Source organism: Balaenoptera ricei, chromosome 2 (assembly GCF_028023285.1).
Source record: "Balaenoptera ricei isolate mBalRic1 chromosome 2, mBalRic1.hap2, whole genome shotgun sequence".
Lineage (NCBI taxonomy): Eukaryota > Metazoa > Chordata > Mammalia > Artiodactyla > Balaenopteridae > Balaenoptera > Balaenoptera ricei.
Genome location: NC_082640.1, coordinates 103,366,718 through 103,388,401, shown reverse-complemented (window position 1 = coordinate 103,388,401; position 21,684 = coordinate 103,366,718). Strand labels below are relative to the sequence as shown.

Below are 21,684 nucleotides of genomic sequence, written 5' to 3'. Positions count from 1 at the left end.
AATGAAATTTAGTTAACAGCTAGAACAGTATTTACCAGTGCCCTGCATATGCAAATTAGGAACGATTGCATTCTGATTGACTGTACTGATATTCTCTTAATCTTAAATAATTCAACAGACCTAAAAGTGCTTTGATAGCAAGAGGTAGTGAATGTGCAAGTTTTGTTCTTTTGTTTCGTTTATTTTTCATGGAGGTACTATAATCCCTCTAAAATTGATAAAGTAACCCAATCTGCTTAGAAAAACAGTGGATTCTATGAAGTAATTTGCTTTGTTTTGTTTTTCTATTTAAAAAAAATGCAAAGATAATACAGGAAAATCTTGAAATAATTCCCTTTCCCACTATTCCTACATCAACTCCTTTCATTTTCCATGTTTCAGAAGTCAGCTGCTGTGGGATATTAAGTTTGAATCTGTGTTGTGTTTGGAATACCCTGTAACATGTTTATTGTCTTTGTACTTCCTTGAGATACAATCAATAACTATCCTTTGAAGCATTTTGTTTTCCATATTCCTGTCATTAAATCACTCCTAAGTATGCAGTTGCTGTAGGGATTCCTTTCATCCTTTTGAGCTGCTTCTACCAGAAGGTCAACGTATGTATCAACTGCACAGCATTAGAGGAGCCCAAAACTTGTGCTAGGGTAGATCCAGCGTCCGTAAAAATATTTACAGCTTAGGATTCCCTTTGTCACTCGCAGCTACTTAACCAAGTCTGAGAGTCTTCACCTTAGAATGCTACCAGCTACTTATGTACTTATTGGAGAAAAAGCTGACAGGCAAGCTGTACCCTGTCTAGTGGGGATTGAGATTGAGAGTTTGCGTAACTTTCCCCCCAAGGTTCTTAGCTCTTGCTGCTGTCTCCAAGTCCCAGCCCCCTGGCCCACTGGCTTCTGGCAGCTCTACTCTAGTCCCTCCTCACCCTGCACTGGGAATAGCAGTCTCTATATCATGGCCATTCTGAAAAGGGCCTGTTTTTTGGTCTGCATTATCACTTTCTGGCCCAGGCTACTAGCTTAAGCACAGAGCACCCCAAAGTTAGGGTAAATACTTCATTATTTTGGACAATTAAGAAAATCCTTTTTTTAAAAATCCTACCAACCACTAGAGAACTCAGTGGTATTGTAAACTCAGATTTATGGCTGCCATAGAGATATTTTAGAGTGGGTAGGGGACTTCTGAGAGATCCTTAGAACAGTGTTTGAGACAGAGGCTCTTGTTATTTTTCCTCTCTCATAATGAATATTCATATATCTTTGTAGGTGAAACCCATATACTGAAATAATTTGCTATGTTTTCTAGTTTCTGCTATGGCTTTAATATCCTTATTACCTACGAACTAACCTTTTAGAAATTTGGTTGTTAAAATGGCAGTTCTCAGTCAGATGGAGCCTGCTTGTACTAGAAGCTACTCTGGAGTTTTTTCAAATACACCTCCCAACCCTTTTCCCCTCCCACATGACTCTTGTTTATTGTCATTAATGATGATGAACACAGGTAGAAAGAAGTATGTTGTTCTCCTCAGATTTGCTAGGACAGAAAACTAGTCAGGAACAACTGATTTAGGAGGTTAATGGCTAGTTTGTTTTAAGGAGAGACATGCACTGACTTTAGAGCAAGAAGATATCTAGCTAATTGATGGGGGTGGGGAGGGGGACACAGAGAAATTATGAAAGTTTCCTATCCAGAAAAAAGTGGGTACATTCGTTATTAAGTATAAATAAGGCTCAATTAGGGGGAATTCCTTGGTGGTCCAGTGGTTAGGACTCTGCGCTTTCATTGCCAAGGGCCCCGGTTCAATCCTTGGTCAGGGAACTAACATCCACAAGCTGTGCGGCATGGCAAAAAAAAAAAAAGCTTCAATTAAGGAGAGAATAGTAGATATCTTGTGTATTATTTTTGATGAGTGAATTATTCTCAGTCATATCTTAGGCACGTGAGAAGTAGAACTCTTTCTGTAAGGTTTACATTGACCAAGCCTGGGAAATTGGAAAGCACACCTCAGTGGTAGGTTATAATGCTGTGGTGTGGCATTTTGGTGCTGTCACTTCCCTGTCCCTGAAAGCATTTGGTAAGAGAAGCCACCACCAAGGGTGCAGACAGGTGTGGCCGGGAAGAAAAATAACAGGGTTAGGAGGAGGAGAGCTAGCAGTGCTCATTCATGAGATTTAAAGTTTAAAAAAAAATGGCCAAAACAAAAAAGTCCATTTGTTAGGAGGAACAGAGTCCTAAATCGGGTACTTCAGAGTCCTTTTTAGAAACATGGTGAATCTCGTGGAAACAGATAGCTGCACCTAGATAAGAAATAAGAATAAAGCCTAGATTTTCCCTTGTTACCAGTAAAAATCATGTTATCAATAGATACCAAGAAAACCCTTTATTTGTTGTTCAGAATTGAATATAACTACATTAGACAAAGCAAGGACACAGCTGGATTATGTTCTATTGCCCTGTGCCTGAGCGAGAATGATTATTTTAAAAAGCTTCACGTACAGTCCTGTTTTCAACATTTTTGAGAAATAAAAACATTTGGCCCAGCCCTGTAGTTCAGCACTTGTCACCTGTTTTTTCTTCCCCAGAACTTCCTGGATACATTTTATGCTCCAGCTTACTACCTCTTCAGAGACTCTGGCCTCTTCTTGCTTTTCCCCCATTCCATTTTTTTCTACTTTCTTTCTTTCTGAAGCTTCTTCTCTTTCCCTCTTATCCCATTTAATCTTTTGAGCACTCCCACTTTGATCTAGTTGCACTCCTATTCCCACTATGTTATCGCTTGCTGGCTCCAATATTTTTATTAATAGAACATTTTGAAAAAGATACAACTTTTACTTAAAATTCATTTAGTAATAACTTTTCCAGGAAGTCGGCCTAGATACCCAAGAGCATTTTGTTGTTGCTTTACCATGCAGATAATACATAATCAGCACATACTGATAAAGGCCTTCACTGCTAAGCTAATATTTTCCTGTGTGTATATTCATTTAATAAGGTTTTCATACACACAATACCTCTGGAAAAAGATATTCCATATAGATGAAATATCCCAATACTAAAACTAAACTCTTGAAAGTTTAAAATATAAAACCACTATATTTGAAAATTTTTTTGATATTATTATATATAGTTTTTTAAACTGATTTAATCATGATTATGAATGACAGTTCTTATACTGTGAAATAATGACTTCCAAAATACCAAGCTCTGTGGTGCTGGTTTTTATCTTTCCTTTCTCCCCCAGTACCGAAGTTAAGCAGTGGCCATTGTTCTCATCTCCTAGTAATCTGCTCTACTTCCACCTTCCTGTGTCTCTGATCTGCTCTGGGGTCAGGAAACCAGGGGGCCCCATAGAGTTTAGGTTGGAATACTCTGCTTTAGTACTTGAATTTAACAATAGCTATTTGAATTTCTCATAAGTGTTTTTTTTTTTTAATAAGTTTATGTATGTATGTATTTATTTATTTATTTATGGCTGTGTTGGGTCTTTGTTACTGCACGCGGGCTTTCTCTAGTTGTGGCGAACGCGGGCTACTCTTCGTTGCGGTGCACGGGCTTCTCATTGCGGTGGCGTCTCTTGTTGAGGAGCACAGGCTCTAGGCGCCTGGGCTTCAGTAGTTGTGGCACACGGGCTTCAGTAGTTGTGGCTCGTGGGCTCAGTAGTTGTGGCTTGCAGGCTCTAGAGCACAGGCTTAGTAGTTGTGGCGCATGGGCTTAGTTCCTCCGTGGCCTGTGGGATCTTCCTGGACCTGGGCTTCAACCCGTGTCCCCTGCATTGGCAGGCAGATTCTTAACCACTGCTCCACCAGGGAAGTCCCCCTCTTTTTTTTTTTTAGCATGCTTCTCAGTTCTTGGCTATGTAGATTACCATACGATAGCACCTCATTTATCTAGATACCTAAAATCTCATCACAAGAAAAATAAAGTGATTTTCATGGACCACTTGCTTAAACTGTGTACAACAAATTCTGACACTTCCTACCAAACAGTGCAGTGGAGTACTGATTATATTTTACATTTTTTTTGGTATCATTTGTTTCACTTTTGTTTTTATCTCCATAACCAGACTATAAGTTTTTGTGATTGAGTGTAGGGATTCTCTTGTGTTTTCCAGTTAAATATAAGTGATTGCTTGATTATAAGATACAGTAGTGCCCTTTGTACTTTGTTTGATTAATTACAAATAATTAATTTCTTTTAAGGGAAAAGAAAACTTAGCTATTCCTCATTGTTCTTCAGGCTGACATTTGCATATACTCTTCAACTTTGCTGACCCTTTTCTATCTTCAGTATCTTCACAGGGAAAAAATACCTAAATCAGGAACCATGCCCTCTCCACACACCTCTTTGTTGGCCACTGTTAAGATCTAGAATAATGACTACCGAATCCTTTTGACAAACACTTCAATTTAGTGTAACACTCAGTTCATATAGAATCCTACAACTTCAAAACTCCAAGGGGTCGTAGAGATCATTTAGATTCCCTTATTTCAAATAAGAAAACAGGCTCCCAGAAGTTCTGGTTTCCTTTTTCCATCATAAAATAGTACCCTCCATTTATATAGAACTTCATGGTTTCTAATGTGCTCTTAGCGTCTTTTATTCTGTCTCATTTGAGTCTCACACTACCCTGATAGGTGGTCAAGGTGGTATTATTATTCCTACTTTACAGATAAGGAAACAGTCTCAGGTTGAGGGCTTGGGCCTTTATTCCAATTCTTTTAACCTCTAGTCCCATAGTTTATCACTAGCCCAGCTGTTCTTCTTGAACCCTACTTACCAGTATTTCATTTCACTGTAAATTCGTTTCAGGAGTAACTGGGCTGCAATGGTTTCTACTCTGGGTCCTGAGACCTGGAATATGATCTTCCTTGTCCATTAGCGATAACCTCTCTGAAATGTTGAAGTTTCTTTGCTTTTCTGCCTCCAGGATAAAAGTACTCAGCATGTCAATGGCACCCAAGTCCAAGGCAACCACTCCCCACCCCATGTTCCTTCCTGTCTTTCAGCTGAATGCCAGGAAGGTCAGCTGCTTCCCAGAGTAGGGACCTGCTTATAACAACCCCTACACTCTCAGTCTGGCACAGGGTTATGTAGTACTTTCTAACCCTCCTTGTATCATTAGATAATTGCCGTCCATTAGAGTATCAGTTACAGCAGTGAGAGTCAAAGTGCTAATCTCTTTTAATTTATTAGTTAAGAAGACATCTTCCTTCTAGTCACTGTTTTAGGTTTTCATCACTGCATTATACGTAATACTTTCCTGGTGTTTTGTGTGAGCCTGCATGCATGTAGAATGCTTGGGAAAAGCAGGGTGTCAGAGTGTATTAGAGTCCTGACTGACAGTGGACCCTTTCCCTTTCCCAGATTGTTTTTAAGCAGCTCTCCTTGGGGGATGCTCTGGCCTCTGTACTCAGATGCAGATCAGCAGGCACTCATTTTCTCATTCTTGCCTTCTGTGTGGTGCATTTTAGGGCACTTTTAAGGTCATAACAGAGCTTGCCTTTCAGTGAAGCCATAGTTCCCAAAACAAATTAAGAAAAGCCAGGTCATTTCTTCTACTCTCTGATGGATGGGGAAAGCCTGAGAGCATCTCTTTAATCCTGTACTGTACTCTTTAGACTCCATTTACTACCACACTCTGGCAATGAAAGAATAAGTTTTCCTTCTGTCTTGGAGTCAACAGAATAAGGCTTTTGCAGGAATAGGTGAGCAATCTCTGGGCTAATGGCTGGGTTAAGATATTTCTATGCCAGTTTTGCCTACCACAAGTCTTGACCATCTCCTTTATGGTTTATTAGATTCTGTGATCTTGAGAGAAGAGGTACTGGGCAAATATTTAAAATATGTGCTCAGACCAAAAAAACACTCAGGAGCCTCTGGTTTAAAGGAGTAAATGTAAAATATTACAAATACGATCTACTCTGCAGGAAAAAAAATCTTTTGGGAAATTATCAGTACCCATTTGAGTCTCTTTCTCTATATTAAATAGGAGTAATGAGACTGGTCCCCATATTTTAAGTGATTATTTTATTTCCCTGAAACCCTGTCATATATAGTGAGTTTGGTTGTTTGCCATTGGCATGACAGACTCTATTGAGTTAGCCTCATGGGAGGTGAGGCACCTTTGTCATCTCATTTCTTTTGAAAATTGTGTTGGAAGGAAAAAGACCAAGGTTCCCTTCCCACACTCAGGTTCAGCCAGGCAAGCCCTTGTTAAATTGAAACATTTTACTTCTTCTATTTTAACTCTTATCTTTTCTCTCTCCCCTCCAGGGGATAAGCATCATAGGCTATAGATGACAGTTGCTAAACTTAGGCAATGGCAGATTGCAGCAGATAGACAGTGGAAGGATAAGGAAACCAGATAGCTTTCTAGCACCTCCTGAATTCGATTCACCTGTGTGACTTCACATTTAAGCCTTTTTTTTACTCTCATACACAATCCCCCTTTTCCCCCCACCCTGGAAGTTCAGAATTTGGCTCTGTTGCAGGTGAGAAATCCAAATCTGTAGGTGAAAATAGATCTAGCCACTCTAACACACATGTGACCCTGGTAGCTCACCCTTTATGCTCTCAGCCTTTTCATATTCCCATTAGGTAGAAGTACAAAGGGACTTCTTTGTACAAAGAAGGGATTTCTGTACAAAGAAGTACAAAAAGATACCCTGTTTAGAAGAGATGGGTCATGCTCATTTTCATAACCAACCAATAAATACTGACTATTATGTGCATAGTTGTGCTATTTCCTATAAACAAAGCCAATGCAAAAGATGTTTTATACATTATTGCCTCTAGTAATATCTGTATTCTCAGCATAGGAAGTTGATATATTTTAGTGCAGTTAACTATGAAACTGAACACTTTGGCCTCTTTTGGATTCTTTCAAACTGACCTAAAAAGTATCTTTCTTGAATGATTAAGATTTCAAATGGTTGAAAAATAGCTTTTAGAAGAGAAGCATTAGGATTTCTTTCTAAATAGTGATCTAAGTGTTGAATTGTTAAAAGTTTGAGAAGTAAATTCACTTATAAAGAGAATTGGCTGTTAATGTATATCACTTAATTCATAAGTGGTATATTACTTAATATATCATTTATTCACTTAATATATCATTCTAGAACATGGAGCTGTTTTATTTTCACTTGTCCCTTCTTCCTAGCTCCTGAGTACAAAAATAAAGTGGCAATTAAAATAACTAAGAGTAAATTAAAATAAAAAATCAGAAGATTAAAATAGTGCCCTTTCACAATATTTTATCAACGTAAATTAACAGACTGTAGTTCTTAAAAATAGCTCACCTGGAACATTTCTAAGTTGGAAACCTCATCAGAACTATCCCTCCACCCAACACCCCCCAAAAAACTCCAAAATAAATTTACTTCTGATCTTGGCTATTGTGAGGTAGGAGGTAGATTTATGATCACATTATAGAAGGAGCAAAGACTTGGTGCTTTTGTTAAACATTAGATGTAGAATTTTTATGTTAGGTTGCGCAGTGGTTGAGAGTCTGCCTGCCAATGCAGGGGACACGGGTTCGAGCCCTGGCCTGGGAAGATCCCACATGCTGCAGAGCAGCTGGGCCCGTGAGCCACAGTTACTGAGCCTGCGCGTCTGGAGCCTGTGGTCCGCAACAAGTGAGGCCGCGGTGGTGAGAGGCCTGCGCACTGCGATGAAGAGTGGCCCCCGCTTGCCACAACTAGAGAAAACCCTCACACAGAAACGAGGACCCAACACAGCCATAAATAAATAAATTAAATAAATTTAAAAAAAAAAAAAGAAAAAAAAGAATTTTTATGTTAATACCAGATTTGTAATTCAATCTGTGATGATGGAAAGATGAATATTATTTTGATTTTTTATCCTCCCCCTCCTTGGTTGGTTGGTTTGTTTATTTAGTATTGTCTCAGTTTGTTTTACAATTTCCAGGGTTTTTTTTTCAATATTTATTGAAATATAGTTGATTTACAATGTTGTGTTAGTTTCAGGAGTACAGCAAAGTGATTCAGTGTTTTTATATGTACTTTTAAATAATTTAATTTAATTTTTTATTTTTTAAAATAAATTTATTTATTCATTTATGGCTGCATTGGGTCTTCGTTGCTGCGCGGGCTTTCTCTAGTTGCGGCGAGAGGGGGCTACTCTTCGTTGCAGTGCATGTGCTTCTCATTGCAGTGGCTTCTCGCGGGCTCTAGAGCACAAGCTCAGCAGTTGTGGCCTAGTTGCTCCGCGGCATGTGGGATCTTCCCGGACCAGGGCTCAAACCCATGTCCCCTGCATTGGCAGGCAGATTCTTAACCACTGCGCCACCAGGGAAGTCCTGAATTTAACTTTATTTTATTTTATATATATATTCTTTTTTAGATTCTTTTCCATTATAGGTTATTATTGAGTATAGTTCCCTGTGCTATACAGTAAGCCCTTGCTGGTTATGATTATTATTTTTAGAGTACATAAAATAAAGTTTCTAAGTAAAGTATTTTTCACCTAAAATCATTATCCTAAATTGACAAGTTAAAATATCAAAGGAGGTATGGTTTAATGTAACTAAATAGTCTCTGTGAATTTAAAAAATGATTTTATGGTCTTTCAGACTTATAATTAAAGTGCTTGATGAAGATGATTTTTTTGGCCTTGGAGTGATCAACTGTGTATTGCCTGCCTGTTATTTTGATAATACAAGTTGCAGGTTCCTTATATTTAGATGTATGGGATCTCCTATTGAAGATCCAATGTAAATATTATGTTGTAGTGTAATATATGCAGATTTTTAAAAATCTATATACATATATATATATATATATATATATATATATATATATATTTTAATGATCTATGATACTTTCTGACTCCTTGGAGTTGGTACCAGTGATACTACCATCCATGCCAAAGAGTGGCCTTCATCATTTTCTCCCTGTGTTTTCTGAAGTTTTCTCTTGCTAAAAAGCTTTATTCCCTGCTTTCCTGGGGCCCACTCCAGAACTCAACCATGCAGTGTGTACTGAAACCCAGACATACCAATTTATGTTTATTATATCAGTTATCTACTGACATTAAGAAATTACAAACCAGAGGTTATGAAGTTTTAACAAAGGTTTCAAGATTCAATATCTTTCATCTTATAAAGTGTATTTGTTTCGTATCCAAAGCAGTAGAGACTTGTAATCATTTTGATGAATGTCAGAGACTCTTAACTCTTGAAACTTACAGGTTTTCTCAATAAAATCCCTGGTTCAATTTTCCTTTTTCTTTTTTCCTTGTAGTGGACTTTTGGGAGCAATAAAAATAAGAAGAAAGGAAAAGCCAGAAAAATAGAGAAGAAAGGAACCATGAAGAAACAGGCCAATAAAACTGCTTCCTCAGGCAGTTCGGACAAAGACAGTTCAGCTGAGAGCTCAGCCCCTGAGGAAGGTGAGTCAAGTGGTGCAGACTTGGGAGTGAACTCTTATTTAGTAGAAGCTGCAGAGTCAGAAATGGAGGGAAAAGGTGCCTGCATTACAATTATAGCATGGCCTCTGCCTTTATTGCAGGGGTCTCTAATCTTTTCAGTGGTCATGGTCTGTTTAGGATCTGAATGAAGCAAGAAAAATACATGCATTCCAAAGCGTTAGTGAGGCCCTTGAAACCCATCCAGGAAACCCATGAGGATTCCCTGCATTAGAGTCTCCATTCACCTTAACTTGAGTGCCTTCTCTTTCCTTTTTCTTGGTTATTCATAGGGGGAAAATCCTTGAACCAGATACAAAACTCAGTAAAAAATGTTGTTTCGAAATGAGAATTTTTACTAACACTAGTTTGAAAGTGAACTTGTTCCAGGACTAAAATGGTAAACTTTATATTTGTTTTGAGTAATAATGTTTATATACAAACTGGCTTGTACAGAATTGGCCTAACCTGCTTTTTAAGCACATGCCTGTGAATGTTAGCTCAAATTGAGTCAAGCACAAAATTGCTAGTTTAACTTAATAAATACTCAGTTACAATATGTAATGCTTTTTTCCATCACCCTTAGTCCTACCAAGATCCAATATCATTAGGAATTCACTAATCAATCTAATGACTTATTAAAACATTGATTTTTTTAAATGCCAACTAATAAATGTAGAAGAAAGTATAGTTAGACAATCACCATTTTCAACCATCATAGTAATAATTGATTTACTGAAGTGTTATCGATGAGTGTTAAAACCACTGGATGATAGTTTGTTGAGGAACAAGATGTTTACACAATCTCAAAGCATCTCCCTATACTTATTATGAAAATTGAATATGGACTATATGTCAGATAATGCTATTTCTTAAATGTTAAATTTCCTGAGTTTGATCATTGTATACGTGGTTATATAAGAGACTGTCCTTTTTACAAGAAGTATTTAGGGGTGAAAGGTCACAATCTCTGCAGCTTACTCTCAGTTCAGCAAAATAAATGATAAAAATGTGTAAATTGTTTTATGTATGTAGACAGAAAGTGAATCGGCAATGTTAACAATGGGTGAACCTAAGTAACAGATGTACGGGAGTTGAATTATTCTTGCAACTTTTTTCTGTAGGTCTGTAATTTTTTCAAAATACAAAAGTCAAATTAAAAAGATCATGCTGGTTTCTTAATCCAGCCTAAGTTTCTGTAACCTGTGTTTGCATTTGCCAAAGGCAGACCAAGGGTTTTCCCAAGGGAGGTGAGATGCCCATGTTCCACTTCACCTAGAAGAGCCAAGGGGTAATGATTATCAACACTGTGGGGCCACCTGTGGCTCTGTCTTCTGCAGCATCACCTAACCTTGTGTTTGGTCCTTTGTTGCAGGTGAAGTGTCAGATTCTGACAGCAACAGCTCCTCCTCCAGTTCAGATTCAGACTCTTCCTCAGAAGATGAGGAATTCCATGATGGCTATGGAGAAGACCTCATGGGAGATGAGGAAGACAGGGCCCGTCTGGAACAGATGACAGAAAAGGAGAGAGAGCAAGAACTGTTCAACCGCATAGAGAAGAGGGAGGTGTTAAAAAAAAGGTAAAGTGGTAGTTCCTTAATGATAAAATAAAATAATAAAGTAATTTCCCAGAGTTCACATTTGGAGCCCTGTCTTCACAGGATTCAAGACTTGAAATTTCTCCTCATTATTTATGAGTTAGGAATCTGACTATCCTCCCAGCATGCTTTTTGTATTTTTTTTTAAACTCAAATGTTAAATTGCTTTTTGATATACAAAGCTGCTTCAGTATTTTGGATTACTTTTGCCATATTTAAATGGCAGAAGTTTTTCCTCATCTCCTAACAGAATTTCAAGGTGAAAATAAACTTGACTTTGTCTCAGGAGATAAAATAGTCCTCACAATTTGGATCCTTCCCTACCTACCTAATATTGCGAAAGAAACAGAAGCATTTTCCTTGGCAGCAGTTAGTCCCATTTCGTCTGGGAGCCTGTCTGTCCCTTCTGGAGACCATATTAAGTCTGGTGAGTTATCCTAGACAAGAATGTTTGGCTTTCAGTCAGCAGCAAGTAATAGACATTTGTTTTGAGTGTGAATGCTTCCACGGTTACCTGTATTGGAACAAACAGGACTTAAGAAACGACCACAGTTGCCAGATGGTTAAGAATGACTTCTGAAATTTGTATTTCTGAATTGTGGAGAGCATAACAAGAGGTTCTCATATAAGGGCAATAGGGCCCTATGATAAAAGCACAAAGTAGCTCGAGAGTAGTGGGTGGCTGATCTCAAACTTTGGTTTTTTATTTTTCACCTTATATGAATGAGGCAGTTGACTGACTGATTCAGTGACTTTTTTAGTGATTGGAAGAATGTTTACAGTGATGATAATTAAGACAGAAGTTCAGAGCCATTCACAGAAAATGGAGGTTTTTGTAGTTCATTTGTTTAGGTACAAGGCAGTACAATATGGTAACTCAGAAACTTTCTACATCTTTTTAATGTAAACACCATCAGCATCCTGTTTTATAGCCAGCAACACCAGTAGTGAGGTATCATTTTTGGTTGTTAGATTCTTCACCTATTCTAGAGCTTCCTCTTTTTTTATTTAAATTTTTTTTTTTTAAAGGTAAGTGCAGGCAGCATAAAGGTAGCTTGGTTGTGCAAAGAGCACTGACATTTTCCATCAGAAAGTCTAGGCTCAGGACTTCCCTGGTGGTCCAGCGGTTAAGGATCTGCCTTCCAATGCAGGGGATGCGGGTTCGATCCCTGGTCAGGGAACTAAGATCCCACGTGCCGCAGGGCAACTAAGCCTGCGCGCTCTAGAGCCTGCACCTGCAGCTGTAGAGCCCGCTGCCACAGCTACTGAGCCCGTGTGCTCTGGAGCCCGTGCACCACAAGGAAACATCCCACATGCTACAACGAAGATCCCGTGTGCTGCAACTAAGACCCAATGCAGCCAAATAAATAAATATTTTTTTAAAAAAAGAAGAAGAAGAAAGAAAATCTAGGCTCAAGTCAGACTCACTGGCTAGGTTATCTGAATTAGTCACTTACCCTCCTCCTGCCTCAGCTTCCTTGTTGAGGATTGTTGTAAGTCCTCAGTAAGATAATACATATAAGAACATAATGTAAATATAAGCTGTTAACTTTTTTAAAATTGAAGTATAGTTGATGTACAATATTATATAAGTTACAGATGCATAATTTAGTGATTCACAGTTTTTAAAGGTTATACTCCACTTATAGTTATTATAAAATATTGACTATATTCCCTGTGTCATACAATATATTGCCCCTCCCTGCTTCCCTCTCCCCACTGGTAAGCACTCGTTTGCTCTCTATATCTGTGAATCTGTTTCTTTTTTGTTATATTCACTAGTTTGTTGTATTTTTTAGATTTCACATATAAGTGATAGCATACAGTATTTGTCTTTCTGTGTCTGACTTATTTCACTTAGCATAGTCTCCTCCGAGTTCATCCATGTTGTTGTAAATGGCAAAGTTTCATTCTTTTTTATGACTGAGTAGTATTCTATTGTATGTATATACACCACATCTTCTTTATCCATTCATTCCATATTTTGGCAATTGTAAATAATACTGCTATGAACATGGCGGTGTATGTATCTTTTAGAATTAGCATTTTTGTGTTTTTCAGGTATATACCCAGGAGTGGAATTGCTGGGTCATATGGTAGTTCTATTTTTAGGTTTTTCTTTTTTTTTCTTAATATTTTAAAGAATATTTATTTATTATTATTATTTTTTTTGGTTTCTTTTTTTTTTTAACATCTTTATTGGAGTATAATTGCTTTACAATGGTGTGTTAGTTTCTGCTTTGTAACAAATTCAATCAGTTATACATATACATATATCCCCATATCTCTTCCTTCTTGCATCTCCCTCCCTCCCACCCTCCCTATCCCACCCCTCTAGGTGGTCATAAAGCACTGAGCTGATCTCCCTGTGCTATGCGGCTGCTTCCCACTAGCTATCTATTTTACGTTTGGTAGTGTATATATGTCCATGCCACTCTCTCACTTCGTCCCAGCTTCCCGTTCCCCCTCCCCGTATCCTCAAGTCCATTCTCTAGTAGGTCTGCATCTTTATTCCTGTCTTGCCCCTAGGTTCTTCATGACCTTTTTTTTTTTTTTTAAGATTCCATATATATGTGTTAGCATACGGTATTTGTTTTTCTCTTTCTGACTTACTTCACTCTGTATGACAGTCTCTAGGTCCATCCACCTCACTACAAATAACCCAGTTTCGTTCCTTTTTATGGCTGAGTAATATTCCATTGTATATGTGTGCCACATCTTCTTTATCCATTCATCTGTTGATGGACACTAAGGTCGCTTTCATGTCCTGGCTATCGTAAATAGAGCTGCAACGAACATTTTGGTACATGACTCTTTTTGAATTACGGTTTTCTCAGGGTATAAGCCCAGTAGTGGGATTGCTGGGTCGTATGGTAGTTCTATTTTTAGTTTTTTAAGGACCCTCCATACTGTTCTCCATAGTGGCTGTATCAATTTACATTCCCACCAAGAGTGCAAGAGGGTTCCCTTTTCTCCACATCCTCTCCAGCATTTATTGTTTGTAGATTTTTTGATCATGGCCATTCTGACTGGTGTGAGATGATATCTCATTGTAGTTTTGATTTGCATTTCTCTAATGGTTAATGATGTTGAGCATTCTTTCATGTGTTTGTTGGCAATCTGTATATCTTCTTTGGAGAAATGTCTATTTAGGTCTTCTGCCCATTTTTAGATTGAGTTGTTTGTTTTTTTGATATTGAGCTGCATGAGCTGGTTGTAAATTTTGGAGATTAATCCTTTGCCAGTTGCTTCATTTGCAAATATTTATTATTTATTTATTTATTTAGGCTGCACCGGGCCTTAGTTGCAGCATGCAGGGTTTAGTTGCGGCATGCGAACTCTTAGTTGTGGCATGCATGTGGGATCTAGTTCGCTGACCAGGAATTGAACCCAGGCCCCCTGCATTGGGAGCTCAGAGTCGTACCCACTGGACCACCAGGGAAGTCCCTATTCTTAGTTTTTTTAATTATTATTTATTTTATTTTATTTATTTTTGGCTGCATCGGGTCTTAGTTGAGGCACGCTGGATCTTTCATTGTGGCGCGCGGACTCCTCTCTAGTTGTGGCGTGCAGGCTCCAGGGCATGTGGGCTCTGTAGTTTGCGGCACGCGGGGCCTAGTTGAGGCGTGCAGGCTCAGTAGTTGTGGCGTGCAAGCTTAGTTGCCCCGCGGCATGTAGGATCTTAGTTCCCTGACCAGGAATCAAACCTGCGTTCCCTGCATTGTAAGGCGGATTCTTTACCACTGGACCACCAGGGAAGTCTCTGTTTTTAGAGAAACCTCTGTACTCTTTGCCACAGTGGCTGCGCCAGTTAATTTTCTCCACATCCTCACCAACATTTGTTATTTGTGTTCTTTTTGATGATGGCCATTCTGACAGGTGTGAGGTAATATCTCATTGTGGTTTTGACTTGCATTTCCCTGATGATTAGCAATGTTGAGCATCTTTTCATGTGCCTGTGGGCCATCTGTATTTCCTCTTTGGAAAAATGTCTATTCAGGTCTTCTGCCCATTTTTTAATCAGGTTGTTTGTTTTTTTGATGTTGGGTTGTATGAGCTGTTTATATATATATATATATATTTTTTTTTTTTTTATATTAACCGTGTATCGGTCATATCATTTGCAAATATTTTCTCCCATTCAGTAGGTTGTCTTTTTGTTTTGTTGATGGTTTCCTTTGCTATGCAAAAGCTTTTAAGTTTAATTAGGTCCCATTTGTTTATTTTTACTTTTATTTCCTTTGCTTTAGGAGACATCCAAAAAAAAATACTGCTGCAATTTATGCCAAAGAGTATTCTGCCTGTGTTTTCCTCTAAGAGGTTTATGGTTTCTGGTCTTACATTTAGGTCTTTAATCCATTTTGAGTTTATTTTTGGATATGGTGTTAGAAAATGTTCTGATTTCATTCTTTTACGTGTAGCTGTCCAGTTTTCTCAGCACCTCAGGTATTAACTTAAAAATAACTTCATTGAGATGTAGTTTACACACCATAGACTCTATCCATTGAAAGTGGTTGAAAGTGGTTCAGTGGTTTTTTATATATTCATAAAGTTGTGTAGCCATCACCACAATTAATTTCAGAACATTATCATCACCCCAGAAAAATACCCTGTACTTATTGGTACTCAGTTCCCTCTACTGCCTCCTAGCCTTAGGAAGCCACTAACTTACTTTCTATCTCTATAGATTTGCCTATTTCTGGGCATTTTATATAAATGGAATCATAAATATGTAGTCTTTTGTGCCTGGCTTCTTTCACTTAACATATATTTGAAGTTCATTCATGTAGCATGTATCAGTACTTCATTCCTTTTTATGGCTGAATAATATTCCATTATGTGTATAAACCACATTTTGTTTATCTATTAATCTGTTTTGATATCTTTGCTGTTGTGAATAGTGCTACTATGAACATTCATGTACAAATATTTCAGTATCTATTTTCAATTCTTTTGGGTATATACATAGGAGTGGAATTGCTGAGTCATATGGTAATTTTATGTTTAACTTTTTGAGAAACCACCAAACTGTTTTCCATAGCAGCTGTACCATTTTACATTCCCACCAGCAATGTATAAGAGTTCCAGTTTGTCCACATCCTTGCCAACACTTGTTATTTTTTCTTTTTTTGATAATAGCTATCCTGGAGAATGTGAAGTGTCTTATTGTGGTTTTGATTTGCATTTTCCTGTTGACTAATGATGTTTAGAATCTTTTCAAATCCTTGTTGGAGAAATGTCTGTTCAAGTGCTTTGCCCATTTTTTAATTGGGTTATTTGTCTTTTTGTTGTTGAGTTATAAGAGTTCTTTATATATTCTGGTTACTAGACCCTTATCAGATAACATGATTTGCAAATATTTTCTCCCATTCTGTAGGTTGTAAATTTCACTGTCAAGTATTGTTTAATGCACAAAATTTAAAAATTTTTATGCACAATAAATTTTTTATTTTCTTGCTGCAGCTTTTGGTATCTAAGAATCTTGCCAAATCCACAATCATGAGTATTTACCTGTATGTTTTCTTGTAAGAGTTTTATAGTTGTAGGTCTTATGTTTAGATCATTGATCCATTTTTTAAAATTTTGTATTGGAGTACAGTTGATTTACAATGTTGTGTTAGTTTCAAGTGTACAGCAAAGTGATTCAGTTATACATGTACATATATCTATTCTTTTTCATATTCTTTTCCCATACAGGTTGTTACAGAGTATTGAGTAGAGTTCCTTGTACTATACAGTAGGCCCTTGTTGATTATCTATTTTAAGTATAATAGTGTGTATATGTTAATCCCAACCTCCTAATTTATCCCTCTCCCCCTCATTGATCCATTTTGAGATCATTTTTTGTATATGGTGTGAGGTAAGAGTCCAACTTTATTCTTTGGCATATAGCTATCCAGTTGTCCCAGTACCACTTGTTGAAGAGACTGTTCTTTCCCTAGTCTTGGCACCATTGTTGAAAATCAGTTGTTCATGGATATATGGATTTATTTGTTGACTGTATTCTGTTCCATTGATCATTATGTTTATGGTTATGCCAATACCATACTGTTTTGATTACTGTAGCTATGTAGTCAATTTTTAACTTGGGAAGTGTGAAGTGTTAGGAACCTTCGTTCTTCTTCAAAATTGTTTTGGCTATGTGGGGCCCTCTGCATTCCCATAGGAATTTTAGTATCAGCTTATCAATTTCTGCAACAGCAAAAGAAGCAGCTGGGATTTTTATAGGAATTGTGTTGAATCTGTTTATCAAATTTGGAAGTATTGCCGTCTAATATTAAGTCTTTTAATCCATGAATGTGATATCTTTCTACTTACTTAGGTATTATTTAATTTCTTTCAACAATCCTTTAGTTTTGGGTGTAAAAGACTAGCACTTGTTTTGTTGAATTTATGACTAAATATTGTATTCTTTTGGATGCTACTTTAAATGGAATTGTTTTCTTTGTTTCGTTTTTGGATTATTCATTGCAAGTATATAGAAATACAGTTAATTTTTGTATATTGACCCTATTAAGAACTAAGTAAAAACTTTCATAATTGGGGTTATTTTAGAATGTTATGAAAAGAGTTTAATATTTATTATATTCCTTTATTCCTTCCATAAAGTTCCTTAAATTCACACACAAAAAAGTAGTTTTGTTTCATAAAAGCCTGCTTTTTGTTACAGGGAGAGAGCCTAGATTGCATTTGTTTAAGAGAATAGCATATTTATTCACATGTTTGCTGGGGTGGAGCTGAGGGAGGCATTTTTCCTAATGAAGAAAGATGGAGAGTGGTGTTTTTAACATACAGCCTGTGTCTTGACCACCTTAAAAATGTGACAGTGGCTTTCTGTGGCTTCATTATGTTTCTAATGGGACACCATTGGAGCTGATCCAAGAATCAACTATTTTCTTCCATTATGTGAAGTTGAGGAAGAGCAGTGTGTTACCAACAGGATACAACAGTATCCTCAGTATTCTCTCATTTTAAGTCTATTCCACCTTAATGCTTTCAAGTACTTTTGGTGTATTTATATTCAATATTTTTAATGTACTTATAAGATACATTGGAGTTTCTTACAGGAAACCAAAACATTTATTAACTCCTCCCCAGCACTTACTTCCTTTCTCCTATCTAATAGAAATCAGTCTACAGATATTTCATTGCCACTTAAAAACCAAACAAATATATTTTAAACAGATTTGAAATCAGGAAAAAACTGAAAACAGCCAAAAAGAAAGAAAAGAAAGAAAAAAAGAAAAAGCAAGAAGAGGAGCAGGAAAAGAAGAAACTGACACAGATTCAAGAATCTCAGGTAGGAGATTCAATAGTCCTCGTTATCCAAAGAATAAAACCTCCATTTTGAGTGTGTATGTGTGTTTATATAAAAGATGGGTTTATATTAGTCAGCCTAGGTCAGTTAGTGCAAGACTATTTATGTACTGTCTTCATCTTATAGGTTTCATTAATCTCTGGACATATCATTTCACCATTAGCTGTGCTGTTTAACTCCATGGGAATTCTACTCAGGTCTACATGTAAAAAGCAGCTCATTGGTGTATGAGCACTCCTTAAGGGAAAGTTTGTAAACTTCCTGTCCCGGGTAGCTGAATTGGTTATGATGTTTACTCAGGTGTATGTCATCCTGGACTTGGTAATAAATGTAGCTGGGAAAATTAGTCATCTCTGCATTTATCACAAAAAGCTTTGTTGACAGTATTAACATATATTAGCTGTGATCTAGGGAGTCCTTCCAGGAAGTGTTTATTCTTATACTTCTTAGGCTTTCTGTTTATTAGGCAGGTAAGACAGGGACTGACTTTACTGCTCTATCCTCTTTGTCCACAAGAGGATGCTCTCTCCTCTTAAGCAAATATCAATTTCTGCAGCCAATATAGATTCACATTGGAGAACTGAATAATTTTTAGGTATAGAGAATGTTATCATCAGCTGTTGGTAAAAAGAGTCATCCTACATATTTTTCCCTTCGCAGGTAACATCCCATAACAAGGAACGACGTTCCAAACGGGATGAGAAACTAGATAAGAAATCTCAAGCCATGGAGGAGCTAAAAGCAGAGCGAGAAAAACGGAAGAACAGAACAGGTAAGTGGGGAAAATGTGATGGCTACTTTGTGTCTTTGATCATATGATTTAACTTCCTGATGCCAATTTTAATTTTTCCCCCTTTTTAGCTCTCTAGTATAGGCAGTTCCAAACACATACAGAGAATAGTATAATGAAACTCCATGAACCCATCCTCCAACTTCAGCAGTCAACTCATAGCCAATCTTATTAAATCTGCACTGCCCTCTTCCTTTGGGTTATTTTGAAGTAAATCCCAGCATCATCATATTTCAACCATAAATGTTTCAATATGTGTCTCTAAAAGATAAGGACTCCTATTTTAAACATAACTACAGTACCATTACTACACCTAAAAAAAAGTAACAAATATTTTCTCCCAGTCTGTAGGTTGTCTTTTCATTTTATTTATGGTTTCCTTGGCTGTGCAAAAGCTTATAAGTCTGATTAGGTCCCATGTGTTTATTTTTGCTTTTATTTCTTCCCTGACCAGGGGAATGAGATCTTGCAAGCCCCACAGTCAAAAAAAAAAACCAACACAAAACACTTGTTATAGTTGTTTTTTGTGTGGTTGTGCCATCAAATGAGTACTTTGTTTTATTTTGCTTGTGATCTGTAGAGATGACTTGTTGTTCTGTTCTATGATTATACACGATGCAAGGTTCCAAAGTCAAATCTACTAAGCAAGGTATATTTAGAGAAATTTAGCATCTATAGCCTTCTCTTTCACCCCTTGCCTTCCTCCCATAGTAGACGACCACTTAAAAAAAATTTTTTTATATCCTTCCTTTTTATTTTTTAAACAAAAGGACACAGATTCACCTTCCATCTTAGATTGTTAGTGCATTATACACACTTCTCTCTACCTTGCTTTTTTCACTTAACCATATATTCTAAAGATAACTCTGTAGTTTTTATGTTGAGCAATGGTTAGTAGACTACCTGTTTTTGTAAATAATTTTATTGGAATACAATGATGCCCATTTTTTCATAATTGTGACTACTTTCTGTCTACAGTAACAAAATTGAGTAGTTGATACAGTGACCATATAAAGCCTATCCTAAAAATATTTATGTGTTCATTTAAAACATTTTCTGACTCAGGATGCAGTGTAAGGCTCGGCTCTTTCCTTTTTTACAGCTGCAGCGTAGTTCATTGGGTGGATGTGCTAGAGGTGATTCAGCCACTCCCCTTTGTAGACATTTGGGTTGTTTTCAGTCTCCTGCTATTACAAATAGTACTGTAAACTCAAAGTAAGTTTTTCCTGAAAGACTCTCTGAAGACATCTTAAGTTTTTCCCCAATTTTCCTGCCAATCTTCAAGTGCCTTGAGAGAAATAAAAGACAACTGTCAGTAGAGTTGGTGACCCTTTTTGCCCACTTAGTGACAGTCTTCCAGCCCTTTTTTCTGTCTACTGCGGCTTGACATTTGGTGCGACTTAAACTTTCTGGTTAACGCACTTGTTAACACAAGTAATCACAAACCAGGCCAGAGAGGATGGAGCTGTCTATTGAGTCCTTTTCCATGTTCCAGTTCTTTTTCAGGGATGAAAGATGTTTCAGCTTCTTATTGAGAGAATCTAGGTAAACATTTCCTCTTTTTTTAAGCTGAGCTCCTCGCCAAGAAACAGCCATTAAAAACCAGTGAGGTGTACTCTGACGATGAGGAGGAGGAGGAAGATGACAAGTCCAGTGAAAAGTCAGACCGCTCGTCCCGAACATCGTCATCTGATGAAGAAGAGGAGTAAGCTGTGTACATTTTGGTCTAGTAGTCAGGATAGGTGGGTTCTTCGGGGAAAGGCTTAGTGTAGCTTCCAAATTTCCCCTGTTCGGGTGACGAACTTTGGTTTGGTTCCGTACCCTGAATTGCCGAGCTGGGTTCCCCAGCACATCAGCCCAAACATATACTTCTGCCGTTGGCTCTTAGCCTGTACCCCTGAACATTTCATCAGGGCCAGGCGGGTAGGAGCTGCCTTCATGTCACCCTCAGATTGGCCAGGAGCTTCCATTAGTTTTCCTAGTCTGGTAGGTTATCTGGGATGGCAGCCTCATTTGAGACAGTTCACACTGCTGGTTAGGAATAGGATTCTTTTCCCACTTTCCTGTTGCTTCATTTATTTCTCCTACTGTGTGAAATCACACATACTTCGGTTAAGTTTTAAGAAGTTGATATTATTTATTTACCTTGATCTGTTTTTATGATGCACATTTTTCCCAGTGTCCTTTGTTCCTCACAGGAAAGAAGAGATCCCTCCAAAATCACAACCGGTCTCCTTACCGGAGGAATTGAATCGGGTTCGATTATCACGGCATAAGCTGGAACGTTGGTGTCACATGCCCTTCTTTGCTAAAACTGTCACAGGATGTTTTGTACGGATTGGCATTGGAAACCACAACAGCAAACCAGTTTACCGGGTTAGTGTTTCTTTCCTTGGACAATTGTCCATGTTTTAAATATAATGATTCTTAGCTAGAAGTAGGAACTACTGAACAAATCTGTCACTTTTCCCATTTGATGAGAAAATAGACTCCAATTGAGATGCCCTTAGAACAGTGACAGTCTGAGCCAACCAGAGATCAATTGTGACCTGCTTGCT

The 21,684-nt window shown here is 37.5% G+C and overlaps 1 protein-coding gene across 1 annotated transcript in view; it reads left to right on the top strand.

Annotated features, from left to right (window-relative positions):
• Nucleotides 1–21,684, top strand: part of RTF1 (RTF1 homolog, Paf1/RNA polymerase II complex component) — a 45,048-nt gene that overhangs the window by 14,655 nt on the left and 8,709 nt on the right. Inside the window, exons 3-8 of the mRNA XM_059913568.1 lie at nucleotides 9,258–9,405; nucleotides 10,796–11,000; nucleotides 18,204–18,318; nucleotides 18,997–19,108; nucleotides 20,696–20,831; nucleotides 21,325–21,502. Of these exons, the coding sequence (XP_059769551.1) occupies nucleotides 9,258–9,405; nucleotides 10,796–11,000; nucleotides 18,204–18,318; nucleotides 18,997–19,108; nucleotides 20,696–20,831; nucleotides 21,325–21,502 (894 nt within the window). The remainder of the gene's footprint in view (nucleotides 1–9,257; nucleotides 9,406–10,795; nucleotides 11,001–18,203; nucleotides 18,319–18,996; nucleotides 19,109–20,695; nucleotides 20,832–21,324; nucleotides 21,503–21,684) is intronic.